We start from the raw sequence: 19,956 nt of genomic DNA on the forward strand, positions 1-19,956 counted from the left end.
GTTGGATACAGACCTAAAGAAAAAGGTAGTTGCTTGGGTGGATAGGCAATCCTCCCTCATAGTCTATATTAAAAATTTTAGGGAAAAATTCGAACTTAATACAAACTTAAAACTTGTGAATATCAGCAAAATCCAGCTGAGATAAAACATTTTTTTGTCTCATCTTGAAAATCAACCATTGTTACAATTTGTGTTCCCTTTTGATTGGTTCCAGCTTGTTTATATGTGGTGATTACAGAAGAAGCATCTTGATGGATTAATCAAGAAAACACTAGATTCATGGACCAAAGCAGAAAATAGTAGACAAAAGAATACAAAAAAAAAATCAAGTCAACCATTATAATTAATACTTAAATGTCGTTATTTACAAATGTTGTGTATAATAAACCATATTTTTCTTCTACCTAATCTTCTTTTTCTCTCTGCCAGCAACAAATCTATGGCACAATTCACAAACCCCACCAACATCTCTTTAACTTTTCTTCTGTTTTTCCTCTTCCCATTCAAATTCTTCCCGCAAAATAAGCATTGGGGGAGAGTCAATAAAAAAATTCGGTGGAGCTACCACCCAATCTTCTCTATGTGATCTGTCTATTCAACCAACCAAATCCAACTATGACAACAACTATAACCAAATTCCACCTTTTTCATATGTACAAAAACGCCAAAGCCCAAACCTGAAGCAAACAATATGCATGTTTCTCCTACCAAATGGCTGCCCCCGAGTGTCCACTTCAAGAATAGGATTTAATCAACCCCAAATTGTACAGATTCCTTCTCACTAGGCTCCCAAGTGATAACAACACCGCACCACCAACCCCAACTGCTTCCTCTTCTCTTTCTGCCTTTTGATGATAAATAAATGGCAATTCCTTCACCTTTAAGTTCCCTAAACCAATCTTTTGTCTTACTGCTTCAATGATTTTGGGATCCGCTGGGTTCCCAATTGCATCTGTTACATAAAAAACATTTACAGCCATGTCCATTGTGGTTGATATTTCAGCTCTTGTCACGTTAAGACCATTTTCTCTAAATGTTCGGGTCACATCTGCTAATAGACCCTGCCTATCTGATGTGCATAACTCCAGCCTGACACCCTGAAATCACACAACTAGTGCATCAGAATTTGGAATATTTGACAAACGATAAAAATATAAAGATTCAACTGTCAATTAGAGAAATGAATTGGAATTGAAATATACCTCAGATGCTCTCCTTTCAATTGCAGCTTGTAAGCATTGGATTACACGATGTCTTTCAGGTTCCGAGCTAATTGGGGTTCCATCTGTGTGCCTAATATAGAATTCCTGTAACAAGAATAAACAAATTTAAGTCAACAAGCTGAAGTCATGTAATCAAAATCTTAAAGAAGATTGGTAATGAAGCAATTTAGTACCAGATATGCTTCATCCCCAGCTGTGTTGATGGTGGCATGAAACACAACATATTGCATATCTGTTAATGTGCAAACAACATCAAACAGAAGCTTGGTTCGATCCTTGCACTGAACATTCACAACCGAATAACTCCTTTCCACCCAATTTTGCACGGTGACCACAGGGGAATCCTCCCTATGTTGCAAAGTAGGCTTTCTTTCATAGTCACGATCTGCAAACATCATTTGATGTAACCTTCTCTCAGTGTGGGTTACAGCCATAGAAACTGAAGTTTTTGCACTGCGAATATCATTGTCTCCTTTCAAAACATTCCTTAAACGTGCTTCTATTGTGTCAATTTGCTGCAAATCCTCAATTGGGGACCCCGAGTTGCAGTCTTTTACATAAATTAAAGACGCAATTCGACCATTATGTGTCCATACTTTAGCATCTACCACATCGCATTGCAGGTCAGCTAAAACTGCAAATACTTCTGATAAAAGACCAACTCTATCTGTTCCCGTCAATTCCAACGCTGTTAAGCCATCAAATCCGTGGCTTCTATCGGGATAAGTGGTCTCAAGGGACTGTAACCAGACAAAAATAAAACAAAACATAAATAAAAAATTCAGCTAATATAAAGGACATTGATTAAAGAAAGTAAAACCAAGTGTAATAACTACCTGTTCAATGTAACTAATAACGCTCTCATCAGTTAATTTGTTTCCGTTTAGATCAGTCACATGGAAAACTGCAAAACCCAAAAGGAAAATGTCAGTAACAGAAATTCCAAGTACCACCCAGAAATAGTAACATGCCAAAAGAACAAACTTTATCTCAAAAATCATGTTTTTTTAAAGTAAATTTAGCTTACCATCCATGAACCACTGGCCATCAGATGAAATGTAAGCCTTCTTAATTGAAAGATTCAGATCTGTTAAAACCTGAACAGCATCTAACAAAATTCCGTGTCTTCTAGCACTATCAACCTAAGAAATAAAAGCAAGAGGAACGAATGAGTCAAAGGCTTTGAACAATCAGGGGAAAACAAGAGACACATAAGTCAAAATTTTGGGAGGTTCCGTGGAAGCTAACCTTAACAAGAGTCGCTGTAGGGCAAACGGCATTGTCGATCACGACCCTGTAAAAACGATAAAAAGCAAGGAATGGTCAAGCCAGGGAAATTCATTTTTTAGTTTTTTTTTTTTTTCAAATTTCAAATATTACAAGGACGAAAATTTTTTTGAAAGAGATCTTTGAAAAGTCTAAGGAAGACTTCGAGACCTTCTGGAAAATATGAAGGATAAAAAAGGGGCATTGCCAGAATTATTATAAAATTGAAAATGAAAATTATATAAGTGGTAATAATTATAATTATAAATAAAATTTTGTGACAATTCATTGAGGTTTAGAAATGATTTTGTTAACTAGTTTCCATAAGTATGGAGAGATTTTTCCAAATTAATAGGGAAGAGAAACATGAAAACCAGAACAAAGCAGAGATCTTGAAGCCAGGAATGAGAAGAAAATTGAAAGCAAAAGGAAACATTTTAAAAAGGAATTGTTGACTCTTAAAACATATGATCAAAACACAAGGAGAAAATCAAAAGCTCATAAAAGAGTTGGAACTCAAAATCCCATGAAGCTCAAGGCATAAGGCAGAATCAACAGGAAAACCCACAACCTTATTTTGTTGCAAACCCACTGACTTACAACAAAAAATTCAGTTAATTTTTGTTTGATTTGAAGAGGAAGAAAGGAAGAGTAGTACAAACCTGGGAGTACTCATCCTTATGACAAGCTTCTCATATTCATCAAGACAAGCCTGCCACTCCATTTTTCTCTTCTCTTTCTTCTTCTTCTTTGAAGAACACAAAAAGGATAGAAAACTTCAGCAATCACTGAAGAAACAAGTTCAAAAACAACCCCTTTTATATCTAGAAGGACATAGGGAACCAACAAGGGTCTTGGCTGAATCAAACAAGGCCAAATGCCAGATACTCTAGAAACTCTTCCACTTTGTATTCCTTCGACTAAATCGCTTCTAACAACCCCCCCGCTCGCTATTCGCATCGGCTTTTTATGTTTCACTTTTTTTGGTCCGGTTTTCTGGTACTTCTCCGTGTAATGTAATATTTTATCTTTACTTTGGCCTATAATTCCACTCAATATCCCGTTTTACCCTCTGACGTTTCCTTATTTGCGGACCATGAATGGCCACGTCCGTCTTTCTCGTTTTCCCTCCTTTTAGTACGGTCGAGATCTATAAGAGGGTAGATTAGTCCATTAAAGAAAAATAAAGGCCAATTTCACGTGGTTGCATTTAATTGGTTAGACGGCAAAAAAACTGCGCGCATGAGTTTAGTGGTGGAGAGGCACGCTTTCAGAATTATTGTGTCATGCTCCTTAAACAGAGGCATTTTTATTTTTTATTAATTATTAATTAATCAATAAAAAATTGATTCTGTTGAATTGCTGAATTGAAATGTGTTCAGCGTACAAGTGATGTCCAACACCATGCTGTCATAACCAAAGACCCCCAACCCACGCACGGCCCCACTGTCTGTTGCAGAAAACACGTTCACCGGTTTAGCTAGACCGTGCCTTGCACTGCTTCCGACGTGGCCGTCTCTACAATAAGAGTTTACTATTCCCAAAATAACCCCAAAAAGACGAAAAGAGCTACACTTTATTTTCAAATCTAAAAACTCCTGTTGAAGGTTGGACGCCGCACGATATTGGGACCACGTTTGCCTCACGACGCTGCCACGTGGAAAGGAATCGTGCTTTGCATGAACCGAAAACCGGCAGGTGTTCATTCCAAAAGGAGGCGTCTGTTAAAAGGGACAGTTGTTGGCGGTTAAAACTTGAAATTAAAAATCTACTCCCAAAGCAAAGGGGGACCAGCTTCGGATTCGGGTATGGCGGGAAACCGGTGATATTCCCTCCAAACTTCCGGTGCTGTTCCCGCCAAACTGAGGATGGCGGTAGGGGCCACGTCAACTCGGAGATATCCACATCGATAAAAGCAAAAAAAAAATTTTTATTAGTGGGGGAAAAAAAGGCAAAAGTGGAGCCACGTTGCCTGACGTGTAAAGTACTTAGGATTTGGGAAGGCAAATGGTCGAGAGATAAATGGAATACAGTTGGCGGCTTTTGCAACAACGAAGGGTCAAGTACGAGGCGAGACTGAAGTGACACGGCGATGACAGCTCGGCACATCGGTAAATGGGACCCTTTATAACGACCTTTTTTTAAGATAATATTGATTTTTTATGGAAATCCTGGCTTCTCTTTTGAGTGGTCGGGGACAGCCTTGCCTTTTTGACCGTTATCGACCTTTTTTAGCGCCATATTCGAAACCTGATTCACACTTGGAGGCGGGAGTTAAGTGAGACATGGGTTCGGATTCGATAGAGCGACGCCGCAGATCTCTCCGTCAAATTATGTAAACTTGATGGCTAATATTATAAATTTTTATTAATATAGTCTGAAAAAAATACTTTCTTAAAGTCGTTGGAGAATATTCTTCTGTTTTTTAAAAAGATTCCTTCTGGTGACGGTGGTTTTTTTTTCATTGATAAGTCAGCGACAATTTTAGACAATAACTGAATGCTTATCTCACCGTCTGATCTCAATCAGATGGCTAACATTTCCACTTAAGTCCAAGCAGGGGCAGTGATGCTGGAGGCTGTGGAGCTGAGAACGAAAACGTAAACAGAAAGCAAAAGAAAGTTTCATAGGATCTGGCGTGCCTTGTAAGTCAGGTTTTTTAAATTGACCCATTTAAGAAAAACAATTTAGAAATGGAAACATCTATGGAATTTAGTCGATTGCCTTGATGATTCAGCTGACCCTTTTTTTTTTTTCCTTTTCTTTTTATATTTGATTAACACCAAGCAAGCTCTTTTGGTTACTTGGTGTTGAAGCACTTTGGTTTTTTTTGTCACATTGATATTATATATAACTTGATGATTAAAGTTTTTTTATTTATTTAATCTCTAAGTCTTTAACTTAATTATTAAAAATGTTTGAGGAAACATTAAAAATTTAGTTTTGAACCAAGCTCCCCATCTCTCTTCTTTGTATTAGGGTTTTGCTTTCCGATAAACAAAAAAATAATAATAATTTGATGACTAAGGGTTTTTGCTTTTTTAATATTTTTATTTTTTTTTTACAAAAAAGATTAAATGGAAGAAGTTATTACATCAAAGTGCTATAACATATATTTACATTTGATTTACATATTATTTGTAAAATAAATTATTAACGGTAAAAAAAATATAGATCTTATAAATGGAGTACTTGATTTTTATCAATTAAACTAATCCTATTAATCAATATTTTTGTTTTCTTCTTATTGTTTCAAATGAGATTAACTACATATAATGTAGTTTATGTTACCAATACATTAACTTACAATTATATTAGATAAATGGAAAATAATATAGATTCACTTGTATTAGTATAAATTTTATATTTTTATTTTTAAATAAAAAATAAATTCATAATTCATTTAAATCAAAATAATATTTTTTAATTTAATAATTTTAATCCAAATATCTAAAAAAAACTACAAAAATTACATTAATATAAATAGATTCATCCTCAAAGGAAAATGTGAATTGCAATATCTTTTACTTTGGTTATTCGAAAAACATAAAATGAAGAAGAATGTATCACAATTTTCATTTTATTGAGATATAATGTTGTGGTAGGTGATTTGTCAATTACTCAAAATGGAAGACAAAAGGGGGTTAGAATCATTTTTTTTTCATGTTTATTAATGTTGGTTTCTACTTTATTTTCCAATTAAATGCAATTATTTACTACCTTTCTCAACAAGCCATCTAACTATTTATTTATAAACCCTAACCAAGTTGAAACCATTAACATTTAACACCACTTTTTCCACATTTTTCCCCCCCTTGCTGAGGCTTATGAATAAGTTAGCTTCTGATCATCAAGATCCAATACAGCTTTCCAACAAAGAAATAAATAAATGCAAATAAATAGCCAAGTCTCAAGTTAGGGAATGATTAACTTGTTTTTATTTATTTATTTATTTTATTGAAAGTAAAGAACAATTCATTCATTGATAGATATTGGCTTTATTTTAGTGACAAAAAACGTTTTAAGTGTGATAAAAAAGTTTTTAATTGTTCATCCAAATGAAGTATACGTCGAATCAAATCAACTTAAAAAATCTTAAAAAAATTATTGTTGAGAAATGAAAACTGATTTGTCAAAACCTTAGTGAGAGGCTATGCCAATGCCATAAAAAAAATGTTGCAAATTCAAGTCAATTTAGAATGGAGACTGTTGCCCTATGCAAAGGCAAAGATTTTGTGAGGAAATTTGGATGTGGGCCTTTAGGCTCTCTTTGGCAAGGCGTCGAATCCAATTGGCCACTCATTATGTGCCCTATGGAGCAATTTTAAAAAATGAAAAATGAAAATAAAGCTTGATTAATTCGATTGGCCTATCAAATAAATACGGAATCTTGATTTTTATTTTCTTTTTTAATGATTAGGCATGAAGTTTTCAACATGTCACACCATTTTTAACCAAGTAATTATAAAAGGGCGATATGAAAGTGACAAGTTTCTTCATTGTTTATTGTAAAAAAATTTATAGTAACTTTTATTCCCTCCATAAATTTTGAATTTCTTGATTTGATGTTATCTTTTGTTTATGTAATAATAATGAATTGAATCATTCATCAAGTTGAAGGCATATTAAAAATTAAAAATTAAAAAAATCGTTTTAATTATTAAAACGAGCAAAATATGTAGTAGGGGTTGGCCATTCTGTTGATTTTTATATTGTTTTATCGATGGTTTGTAGTTATATTTAGTAATTAATTTATAAACCATATTACTTATAATAAATATATATTTAAAATTAATCAATCAAATTTTAAAATTACGTAAAGTCTATTAAAATATTATGTAAAATTTATTTTTATAAGTGATGAATTTTCACATAATTATTTATTAAAATTAAATAATTGAAATACTCAATGTGCTTAGTACTTTATATTTTTTAGTGTGTAAAATAAAATACACCCAATATTTATTGCAAAAAAATGACAATAAAATATTACTTACTATAAATGAGAAAATAACCTATCCATGGATTGGGATGTTGCTGGTTAGGCTCGTGGGTTTGGCCCAATAAGAATCAAGTTTTAGAAAAAAATTTCAAGTTATTAGATTCAATCTAAAATATTATTTTATTAATACTTAATTTTAATTTAAAATATTTATATAAAACTTTTAGATATTTTAATAAGATTTTTATTAATAATGAATTTAAACAAAAACAATTTAAAAAATTTCAACTGAACTTAACCTAAAAAAAAAAAAATTCCCACCCAACTCATAAACACCTTTTATAGATTTTAATTAACAATTTTTTTTCCAGTGAAAGTGAAGTAATAAGTCATTAACTATAGCTTTTTTTAATTTTTTTTTCAGTTTATAGTCTTGATTGATAGGATGAATCATTACATGTTTTTCATGCAGTGGCATGAGAATGACCTAAGAAATTCTTCATTCCTTTGATCATTATATGCTTTGAGGCATTTGATAGTTATATATTTTCTAAAATTTTAATTAATTCTTAAACTTTTATTTTTATATTTATTTGATTAAAAAAATTACACACATAAATTGTTTGAACCAATAACTTTCAAAAGATCAACTGTTATATGGTAACAATTATCTAAAAATTAACCATCTTTTATATGTGACATGCTCATGTTACATATCCAAATCTGAATAGGGGCCAATTCACTAGATCTGGTAGGTGCTGCACATGCACCAGATTTTTTCCTGTCCAACTACTCAGCCCCGAAATCTTCTTAGTTCAGAGCAAAAGAAATCCCCTAGTTCCAATTTGACTAACCAGACTTGACATTCTGCGCTACTTTTTAGCCTGTTTATCCCCCTTTAAACAGGTAATTATAGGCCTGAAATTCTGAAAATCCAAGTGGGAAACCACTTGATTGCTCACGTTTTTCTTCGATATTGGTGCGGTACAGGCAGGCCTGAGGCAGAGCAGGAGCACACAATCCCACAGGGAATTGACCAATGCCCTTCAAAGTTCTTTTTCTGTGTAAGATCATGTGTTGGGCAGATTGACAGAATCATGATTTTGCCCTGATTAAGGTTAGTGGTTCCCCTGAGATTTTTGATTAGGTGCGCTCCCCACCTGCTGCCTAATTACAAAACATCACACACTGTTTTACCAATGAATACATGTCTTGTTGCCCAAACAAGTTAAAAGAAGATACACCCTAACTTTTTTAGACAACGGTGCGGCTCAACGTAATTGGTGGCATAGGAGCACGTTAATTTGGTTGAGTATAGGGAAGAAACTGAACTTTAGATTCCCCCAATTGGCAGTAAGTATTACATGTGATTTGAAGCATGACAATGATCATGTATTAAAGCGTTTTGGAGAGGGAGTTTTGGTTTTGTTTCAGCATTTTTTGCGTCTGACGCTGGTTGTAAATAAGTCGTTGTCATGGATATGAATTGACATTGAAGATTTATATTAGATTTTGAGATTCATATATTTGTGTTTTACAAAATATTAAAATTTAAATATTTTATATTTTATATGAAAATTATATATTACAATTTAAATCATTATAAAAATATGAAATATATATTTTTATTTTATTAAATCTATATATAATTATTGATAAAATTTAAATCGTGTTATTATTATGTCTTATTTTTATAATGTATTCGTATCATATTGTAGATATTCAATTTAGTCTAAGATCTAAATAAAAAAAGTTTAATTTAATTTCAGGGCCAATGACTCAAATCAATTAGGCTCAGATTTGATCCAAACTTAATTGTCAAAATTATGTTTTTACTTTGTTTATCTATATATTTTTAATTTATCATTTTTATTTTATTACTTATTTTATCTTACTTATATATTGTTTATCTTTAATTGTATTTATTTAATTTCTTTACATTTATCTAATTTTTTAAATTTATTTGGTTATTTAAAAAAAAAAAGATAATAAAAAAAAAGAATGAATGGCTGTAAATTAAAAAGCAATGATTGGTGATAATATAGTTTTACCATGATTCAATTTGAAATTAAACTTTTCAAAGATAATTTTGTCTTATGATAATCATAATTTTTTGAGTTGTAATCAATATGAAATTCTTCTTATTGTGTCATATAAATAGATCTTTAAATCACATAACAAAAGACACGACAATCAAAGAGCAATTAGAAAGAAAAATAAACAAAAAAAAATGATAGCAAGAGTTTGACGATAATTGGGCATGCAACTTTGACGTAATTACTAAGATTTTGACAATTAATCATAAAATCTGGCTATTGAGTTAAAATCTTATCGACGATTGATGAACTTCCCGACAATGTTAAAAGATTCTGATCATCAAAATCTTGAAAAAAAGAAAGAAGACATAAGAGGTTTTGAAGAAAAAAGAAATATTTGGAACTTTATATATTGGCAAGAAATGAAATCGTTTTTTTTTTTAATTTTTCTGTGTTGCTTGTGGTTTGGATCAACCCACATCACTCGACTTGAATTGCAACCTATTTTAGTAGCTCACGCCTGAGCTGAGTCGAGTTACTTCCTAAACTTTTTCAGTTAGTTTTGTACATGCAATTGAGCTTTACTCCAGCTGCCAAGCCGACTCGTGGTGTTTTGGTATTATTTTTTTTCTTTTTTTTTATTTTATTTATTTATGAGTTTTATTTATTTAATTATTATTATTTATTTATTTGTGATGTATTTCATTTGATTTTTTTAGGAAAATTGTTAGATAAGTTGATTTTAAATAATAATAAATATAAAATAAAAATTTTAATAAGATTTTAAGAATAAATAATAATTATTCAATGATGAAATTTTTAAAATTACAAATGATTAATTTTTAGAAAATTTATAAGTGAGAAATTATTTTTTTAAATTTGACCTAAATGGAGGAAAATTTTAGATAAAATTTCAATAATAATAATAATAATTATTATTATTTATTTTCAAATTTAAATAAAAAAATCTAAATAAATTTAATAAAAATCTTGGAAATAAATTATTCCAATGATGAAATTCCTATAACTTTTTAAAAAGGTAAAATTTTTAAGAAATTTCTAAGTGAGAAATTTTTTTAAATTTAACCCAAATATTGGAATAATTTAGATAAAATTTCAATAAAAGTAATTGTATTATTTTCTAAATTAAAAATTAAAAATATGACTTTAAACAATTTTGGTATGAAAATATATGATGATTATCCAAAGATGAAATTTTAAGAAAAATCACAAATGGTTGAATTTTCATAAGATTTTTAGGTAAAAAGTTTTTTCTAAATTCAACCAAAATAGTAGAAGGATTTAGATAAGACTTCAAAAAATAATTGTCATATTATTTTTTTTTAAATGATAAATGATGAATAAATGGAGAATAAATTTTAGGAAAGATATTTTTAAATTTGGTCCAAACAGTGAAAATTTTAAAAATGAAACTTGTAAGATATTTCTAAATTAGGCTAAAATGGTAGAAAATTTAAAAATAAAACTTGTAAAATAAAAAATAAATTTCAAGAATGAAATTCTTAATAATTGTAAATGAATGATTATTTAAAAAATTTTTAGATGATAAAATTTTTCTAATTTTGATCCAAACAGTAGAATAATTATATATATTTTTAATAAAATAAAATTTTAACAAAAAATAAACGAATAAATGATTAAGTTTTTTCAATGACGAAGTCTTTTTTAAAAAATAAATTAGATTCTTAAATATTCTTTATGTGAGAAAGTATTTTTAAAAATTTTACTAAATTGATGGAAAAACCTTAAAAGTTAATTTTAATATTTAATAAAAATCATTAAAACCAAGATGATTATTAAGATAATTTAAATTTAAATTGGTATCGTATTTTAGGATGGGCATTATATGAATGCTATAACCTTATTTACATGTAATTGAATTTTCAAACCAAATTCTGATAAAAAGGTTAGAATTTATTTTTTAGGAATCTTTAATCAAGTTTAGGATCTTTTTAAAATGATAGATTCATTATGTAACAAATCATATCTTAATAAAAGATTAATGATGACTCATTTATATCTAGTTATGGGTTTACAGATCTATACATTATGACACATATCACCATAAGTCATATTTGATGTCTAAGATTATTAAAGGATAGGATAATAATCATCCTATAACATGTTTGATTTATATATAATGAGAGGGATATGAATTGTAAGAAAGATTAATATCTTTTTGGCATAGGATTATTTAATTATTTTCAAGTGGAGAGGATTATTTTTAATTCATAGAATTAAACTTATACGTCTAATTGTACTTTTAAAAATTATATCAATAATTTAAATTATATAAATTCGAAGAATGATAATTTTGATAAATAAATAAATTATTCTATCATAATCCTTATATACATAAAACATAAAATATGATGATATTATTTAATCTAATCTTATTATATTATTATATTATATTATTTTATCATAAATTTATGTATTAAATATAACCTATGTGTTTTAAATTACCAATTTAAGAAGTAGCAACAACATGCCCTGTTGCCCATTTAAGAAGATTGTTAGCTTTGTTCAGTTAAGCCCACAAAAATGGTTGTGGGCACTGTTTAAGGATCCAGGCTAATGTTTAGGCTCTCCTCAAATCCATTCTGGGTGTCGTTCATCTGATACGCTCCTTTTCTTTCTCGGGGCCAAAGAATCGAGAGAGCCTTTCTCGTTTTTCTTTTTTTTTCCCTTATCTATTATGGCATTATGGATTATTCACCCAATAAATAACTTAATAAACATAGAAAATATTTGCCAAAGAACATACATTAACATTTTTAATATTTAAAATTATCAAAAATTAAATTTAATTATCAAAATTAAAAATTTAATACTTTATCAATTGATTATACCGTTATTAACATTTCACTTCTTGAAAAACATTGTAAATGTCGTTTCCAATATAATATAAACAAAGGGTATATCTATTTGCTTATTAATATACTTTTATTCTAACCAATAATCTCATACAAATAAATATTGAAATATAGTTTTATATAATAAAGTACTTAATTAATAGAAAGTGATTTTTTTGCACGATTTGGTGAGGAGTTAGGTGGAAAGTAAAAAGGCCCCATGCTGTATCGGATAAAAAGGCTCACATTCTAAACTCATTTTCTAGTTTCTAGCTAAGAAAAAAAAATGATAGAATGATTAGTATCTTATTTTTCAACCAAACGTAATCTCAATTCCTTTGAATTTCTTTCCATATTCTTTTTTAATAAATTCCATTCTTTTTCGGGTTTTTATTTAGATATTTACTGAATGGAAATACAGATGGTCAAGGAAGGCAATAATATCATTTGCTACGGCTGAATTGGAAGCCAGGAAACTCAAGTATCCAACTACTGGAAGTGAGGCTTTGCTCATGGGCATTTTGATTGAAGGTAATCACATTTTCAACAACCCATTTCCATTTTAAGCTTGTTTACTTTCTTTTTCTTGTTTTAGTAATTTATCTGCATAAGCTCATCCTAAAAAGGTAATCTTCTAGCAGTCCCAACAGGGAAGGGATAATGAGAAACATGCAATTTACAACAAACTATGTTGAAAAGAATGTGTGATCATTGATAATGTTAGTCATTATTGAAAATGAGAATCAGCATTATTGAGAAGTTAGCTACCGTGGGTTAATAGGATACGAAAGTTTGTTATAAGCATGATTCGTTTCATCAAGCAAACATGCACTGTGTTACTTTCAGTGCTGCCTTGGTAGGTAGGTAGCAATAGTATTCTTGCATGATAAGCAAGCCCTTCTGGGCCAAAATTTTCCGGCATCGTTGTCTTCCGGTTGGTCAATTAAATAAGAAATCTTTTATTCTCTTTACAGCTTGAAGCTGCCACATTAATTTAGTTACAAGAATGGTATTTCCCGGTAATGCACTGCAACAGCACTATTTCTCCTTTTTGTGGGGATAATATCAATAGTTTTCTTGTTGTTCACTTTCCTAGTTTCAAAATTTCATTAATTTCCTTTTCTTAATGGTGAATAACATGTTAAAAGTAAAAGTATAATCTTTCTAGAAAAGGGAACACATTTGTTCAACTTTGGCATTAAATATACAAGGCTGGGCCAATACAGATACTATAGTGTAATTGTCTGGGTTTAGTCTTATTGTTAATCGTGCCTGTATTTTTCTTACTTTTAGCAGAATGGGACCTTTGCTGGCAAAAACATAATGTTTCTGGTTTTATGTTTTTATGGAAATTGAATAGAAATTAAAAAGACAGAAAAAGCAGGTGTTGAAATTCATATTGTTGTCTATTTTATTATTGGTTATGCTGGAAAATCTCTGTACTTCACCAATATTTTTGTATCTCTAATTGAAGTATTACAGAAAACTAGGGCATATTTGTGAAATCATTGTGAATGTAAAGGATATGCAATTATTAATTTTGAATTTTGACTGCTGTATTCATGGTTGCATGTGTACACGTACAAAGTGTAGGCATTTCTTTTAAGTTACAGTTTGTAGCTGATTTTGTGATTTCTTTAAGCTGCTCAAAGGTGTGTCGCATGTCCTGTAAACAAAGTCGGATTTATATGAACGATTCAGTTGAACAGTTATACATTGTGAAAAAAGGAATATATGATTTTTTTTCATTCCGTATTATAACTGCATAGAGTGCATAGGATTGAGTCAAGAAAAATTGGTATGCTGGATGCCTCGTAGAGTTTTAATAATCCCCTGTAGATTCTGCGTTATGTTGAAATTTACCTTAAATTTTAAAATTTTATATAGAAAATTATAAGAGTTTTGAGTTTGTTTTGTATCATATATCAAGAGTTTAGTAAAATTATAAGAGGTTTCACCCTTATAAATAAAATGTTTTAGTTTTGGTTTGATAATCTTAGATAATAGACATTGAGAGAATAGCTAGTTTGGGTTTGGTAATCTTAGATAGTAGATACTGAGAGAATAATTAGGTGAACAAGCTATTAAAAAGGTGTAATTGAGTTTTGATTTAAGTTTTGAACAATAAGTTTTTGAAGATTTTTTTCATTTCAAAAAGTCTTACAATTATAAAGATTTATTTGTTAGTGGATTAAATTTATAATAGATCATTTTGAGTTGGATCAAAATAAATATATTTTTATTTTTATTTTTGATTTCAATTTGTTATTTTGTGTATGAGTACTGCAAGTGTGTGTTTTTTTCCCAACATATTATTGTTCTTGTTTGATTGCATTGTCTGTTTGATAAAATTCTTCTTCATGGAGTCTGTGATGACTTTGGTGCATGGTATATAAAACTTTTGAGGGCATGCTGAAATTCAATCTGCAAACTGCAGGTGATGATAGGGAAATTACAACAACGCATCCGCTGCTTGGCATTTGGTCTGAAGTGGAATATCCTCGTCACAAGATAATGGTGGCTCTTGGTTTCAACGACGACAAGGCCAAGGAGCTCACTTCTTTGAGTTCTGGACCTGAATCTGTAGATGGGTAATACTTGCCCCTGGTACTCATTGTGAGATGTAAATTCTTTTTTTTTTGGCGAGTGATATGAACCAAGAATGGTTTAGCATAAACTGACAGTAACAGAGGATGAAATCAGAGGAAGAAGATAGAATTAGAGAAGAAGATTCATTTAGTATTGCTAAATAGGATGTTCTACAATACCTCCCCTTTCATCATTTGCATCACTCAAACAGAAAGCACAGCTGTGGTCCAAGAGTATCGGATGCTTGAGCTCACTCTCTGTCTCTCATCCTTTCTAATGGTAATAATGGAACTTTAAAAGCTAAATACAAGCTCAGCTAATAGGGTCAACAGCACTGTCCACAATTATTTAGTTTAGCCCATTAACAACATAAAGCCCGTAACTGCGAGTGATCAATCTGTTCATTCTTTGAATGATATTGCAGGTTATGCCCATCCATGCATTCGTGAAATTCCCACAGAACCTGGCATTCGCTTCCCTGTTTAGCTTTTTGCTGGAGCTGTATTCTGAATGGATCATTTATGAACAAGACCATTGTTCTTCAGCATCCAAAGGGAGGTTTTGAACTCTGCAATACTTGTTTAGGGCACTCTTCTAGATCATATGAAGTTCTTGATACGTACAAGTTAGCCTCATTCTAAATAGGCTTTTTAATGTATTTTTAGTTCTAATTTTAAATTTCTCATATTTCGATTAAAATTTTAGTTAATTATCAAACGAATTAATCAAAAATTAAAAATTTTTAAATATTATTTTTGATAATCAATTAAAAATTAATTTGATAACCAATTAATTAATTGGATTAAATCGATTTTATCCATTAATTCTATTAAAATCAAACACCCTTAATAAGCAAGACTAAAATCTCATAGCACCACCATTCGAGGCAGGAGGTAAGATAATATGGTGTAAGCTTGAGCAGACTAAGCCAGCCTTGAACACCTTGATCCCACCATCCTCTTTCCTTCCGGTTTCCTCCCTCTCTATTTTCCATCCGCAGTACATATAAGACTGGAAGGATTGCAGCTATGAGATCACTTATCCAGATAGCCATTGAAACTCCCTCAAGACCTTAGCTTTTGCAAGAAAGATGTTGATGGGGATGTGATTCATGTGAAAAGCAAGTGCCAGAGCTGAACTAAACATTATGGGAATGGTTATGCTTTGAGAGGACATAGCAATGAAGTGACAACTAAATCAGGGAGAAGGTGGAAAAGATATATACATCTTTGCAACGGCTGAAATGTCTTGTTTTTGGCCAAAATGGATTAGAAAATTGTCAGCATTAAGCCACAGGAAAGAAATCGGCAGTGTGGCTAACAGTAACAAGAACACGGCCACCAGAATGGTCCTGTGAAGGAGCCTAAATTTTTTAGCTCCAAAGGCTCGACCACAAACAGGTTCCATGGCACCACAAAGTCCGTTCAGGACAGAGAAGCCAGTGACATTAGCAAAGGTGGATCCGAGTATGCTAAAGGCTAACTGAACCTCTCCTAGGCGGCCTAGAAAAGCTGTTGTTACCGCTATCTTTGCAGACCATGTTAAGTTCACCGCCACCAAAGGAACTGCTATTCCTCTCTGTGTTTTCAGCTCAGAAAGCATTATTTGCATGAGGTTGGCAGATCATTTCTGGGTGGGATTTGAAAGTGAAGGTGACATAGATGTTATTTCAGTTGGGTTCTCTTCCAACCATGATGTTGCAGGCATTATTTCTTGAGCAAATTAGATTGGTGGGGTTGTTCCTAAATCCAAATATATATATTTCTTAGGAGAAAGATGGGAAATCAAATCAGGGTTGTTTAGACAAGAATGATGGATTAATGCTAGTGCATGAGTTTCTTGTGGGTACTTAGTTTCTAAAGTGTAAATATGGCGGTTTTTCTTCATAAACAATATCCAAAGTGAAATATTTTATTAATGCGAATGATAAATTTTATTATTTTATTTTTAATTTATTGAATTTTAAATAAAAACAATATTTAAATAATTACAAAATATTCTATTAATATAAATTATTTTTATTAATTTCGTTAATTTATGTTGACAAATTCTCAATATTAAAATTATAGTGCAAAATTTAAATAAAAATAAATAAAAATAATTTAATTTAATTTAATATGAACTTACAATATAGGGATAAATTATAACTTTAATTTTTTTTTAAAAAATTATTTATATTGTTTTCCCATATATATTTAATCAATACGTAGCAAAATGTTAACCACCACATTCATTTTGTTTTGTTTTATTAATATTATTTTCTTGTCTTTGGCCAGCACGTTCACTTTCTTTACGTTCGGAATCCTGCAAAGACAATTCATTATTTCAAACTGAGAACCAAGGCAAAGAAATAAATAAGATGAGAAAATTAAAGTCTCAAATAATCAAATACAGATGATGCACATCGATTTTAGCCATGGGTCCACGTGAAACAATGGAGTGAAAACCAAAATGACCTTTGTAGTTCAAAGGCAAAGGCAAATAGATGAAAAATTGAATCCCTCTAATCTAAGACAAAAATGAAACAATACACATATACATACATGCATACATACATACATACATACATACATATATATATATATATATAAATAATTTGGTGTGTAAAAATTTTACTTGTAACAGGATGTGAAAAAGAATTTATTATGCGCAATCTTTCCTTATATTTTTATAAAATATTATTTTTATGACTTGAATTCTTAATCATTAAGTCACATGATATCAATCTTATAAATTGCGCCTAAGCTTCCTTCGAGATATAGGTACATGTGAAGAATGAAAAAGCAATTATTTCTGTTCTTAGGACAGTGAAAATGAGAGAGTAAAACACTGTTTGAGAAACAGTGTCAGGATTATCACATACAAGAGAACAAAAGTATGTTCTGATCTGGTTTTATTTGACCATTGTAATTTCTGGTCGGAGAGCCACCTCATCTTCCAACTTCTTTTGTTTACTTCATCTAATTAAGTATTATTATGTCATTCACGAGTTCTATTTGCAATTATATGGTATCTATATAATAATTAGGCTTTGAAGATTATAATTTCTATATGTGCATGCCACATAGCCACGGCCCAATTCCAACCACATAATTCCAAAAAATTAGTCAAATTCACCATTACTTTCGAAGAGATATATCATGAATCTAAGTCTCCAACAATATTACCTCAGCTTCCTCCTTGACTAATGTTCTAACAGGCTACCGAAAACCACAAAAGAAAAGGAAGCTCCACTGACTTTTCAAACACATTATTTAGTTATGGAATATTTAAGGGATGTGAAGATCAGGATATCAAACCAAGATATCAGGACAACTGTTGCATACAATCAATTTATCATCAAAGTTATGGAGAACCTTATTGGAACATGCTTTTTCCACCATCAATAAATCCGCATTCTGAGTACCAATCGATTTCAACTTTCTTTTCCTTCTGACAATTATAAGTATTTCCACAATGGTGTTCTTACTATAACTACCATTGCCTCTTCGATCAACTCCTCATAGCATATCTGCTAGTACCCTATTAAGCCATTGCCATCCTCTATTCCTTATATCTCTTCTATTAGTTTTAACAAATGTTTAACCCTTTTGAATCTTGCGTAAGGCTTTTGAGCAAGCAGGCCAGAAAAGTTTTCCTAAAGCTCAAAGTCTTGAGCCTAGAAAAGGGAGGCAAGCAAAGAAAGCCCAAGGTTTTACTTGCTGGTTTTGATTGCAGTTCATCTTCAGTTTCTTCCATGGAAGTTTCTAGTCAGATGAAGCAAGTGTTCAAGCTCATTGACACTGACGGAGACGGGAAAATATCATCACTTGAGCTCAGTGAAATGTTATTGTCTTTGGGGCAGAAAAAGTCGGCAGCAAAGAAAGAAGCTGATGGGATGGTGAGGGAGTTGGATCGAAATGGTGATGGATACATCGACCTTGAGGAATTCATGGATGCTCTTGGAGTGAATACGGTCCAATTCAGTGACAAGGAAGATGAGTTAATGGATGCATTTAACATATTTGATTCTGACAAAAATGGATTCATATCAGCTCAGGAGCTGCAGAACATACTGGCAGGTCTTGGCTATGAAAAGTGTAGTCTCAGTGAATGCTTCCTCATGATCAAAGGAGTTGACAAAGATGGAGATGGACTTATAAATTTTGAAGAGTTCAAATTCATGATGACAGTTTTCCCTGCTTGAAAATCATAAAATGCTTAATTGAGAGAACAAGATACCAAAATTTTCACCTTGCAATGTATTAACTAGATATTTTCTCAAACACAAGCCTTAAAAAAATTTAAGAAATAAAATGCTTCTATCACTAGTTATAATTAATAAATGAATTGAGTATGATAATTTTGGTTTGAATATATTGTAAGTGCTTGTCTCATTTTCCTATTTCATCATAACCAATAGTGTAATGGCTAGATATATTAATTCTTTATATATTTAGGTCCTAACCAATCATGATCTTATTATAATATTTGGTTCCTTTTTTTTTAGTGGGATCAGAGTTGTACCTCTTCACTTTGTCCAGTCCATAAATGCTGGGCGCATGGTGACAATGTGATTTGAATAACTTTCCAATTGAGTCAAGGAAAGAAAGTAAAGAAATGAGAGACTTTAGAAATAAAAGACAGACATAGCACACAAAATAAAAGTTACTATTTTCTTCCATTCAAGTTCCATGGTTCTCATTTTCAAGTCCCCACTAAAATCTTCATCATTGACACCAACCGCTGTGAGTTTCATGCCAAATGATTGTCCATTTCATTCAACTGGTTGGAACGTTGAAATTGTCCAATACATTTTCTAATTAGAACGCACCAAGTTCCAAGGTAACTTACAGTAGTTAGAGGAATCGAATGGGGTTAATGTTAGTTTAAAAAATTTTAAAAAAATTTCCAAAATATTACCATATCTCAACTATCTGCTTTTTAATCATATTAATTATAGATTATATGTAAATATAACATAATACATTAGTGTACATAATTGTTCCATAATCTATTTTTTTTTCTCGAGTTGATAAGAGACA

At 31.0% G+C, this 19,956-nt stretch overlaps 1 protein-coding gene and 2 pseudogenes across 1 annotated transcript; 1 reads left to right on the plus strand and 2 right to left on the minus strand.

The window, feature by feature from the left end:
- Window positions 1-312: 312 nt before the first annotated feature.
- Window positions 313-3,486, minus strand: LOC111277439 (ACT domain-containing protein ACR8-like). The gene is made up of 7 exons (XM_022863888.2): window positions 3,152-3,486; window positions 2,472-2,517; window positions 2,251-2,365; window positions 2,060-2,127; window positions 1,397-1,963; window positions 1,203-1,307; window positions 313-1,097 (listed from the first exon to the last, which is right to left on the minus strand). Exons 1-7 carry the CDS (start codon window positions 3,211-3,213, stop codon window positions 735-737), a joined length of 1,326 nt encoding a protein of 441 aa, XP_022719623.1. The 5' UTR covers window positions 3,214-3,486; the 3' UTR covers window positions 313-734.
- A 12,281-nt stretch (window positions 3,487-15,767) lies between these two features.
- LOC111318594 (protein DETOXIFICATION 56 pseudogene) lies at window positions 15,768-16,749 on the minus strand (annotated as a pseudogene).
- A 1,571-nt stretch (window positions 16,750-18,320) lies between these two features.
- On the plus strand, window positions 18,321-19,373 carry LOC111286811 (uncharacterized; annotated as a pseudogene).
- The last annotated feature ends 583 nt before the right edge of the window (window positions 19,374-19,956 follow it).

This window comes from Durio zibethinus, chromosome 17, assembly GCF_047325235.1.
Source record: "Durio zibethinus cultivar Kanyao isolate XHJ-2024 chromosome 17, ASM4732523v1, whole genome shotgun sequence".
In the NCBI taxonomy this organism is placed as follows: Eukaryota; Viridiplantae; Streptophyta; class Magnoliopsida; order Malvales; family Malvaceae; genus Durio; species Durio zibethinus.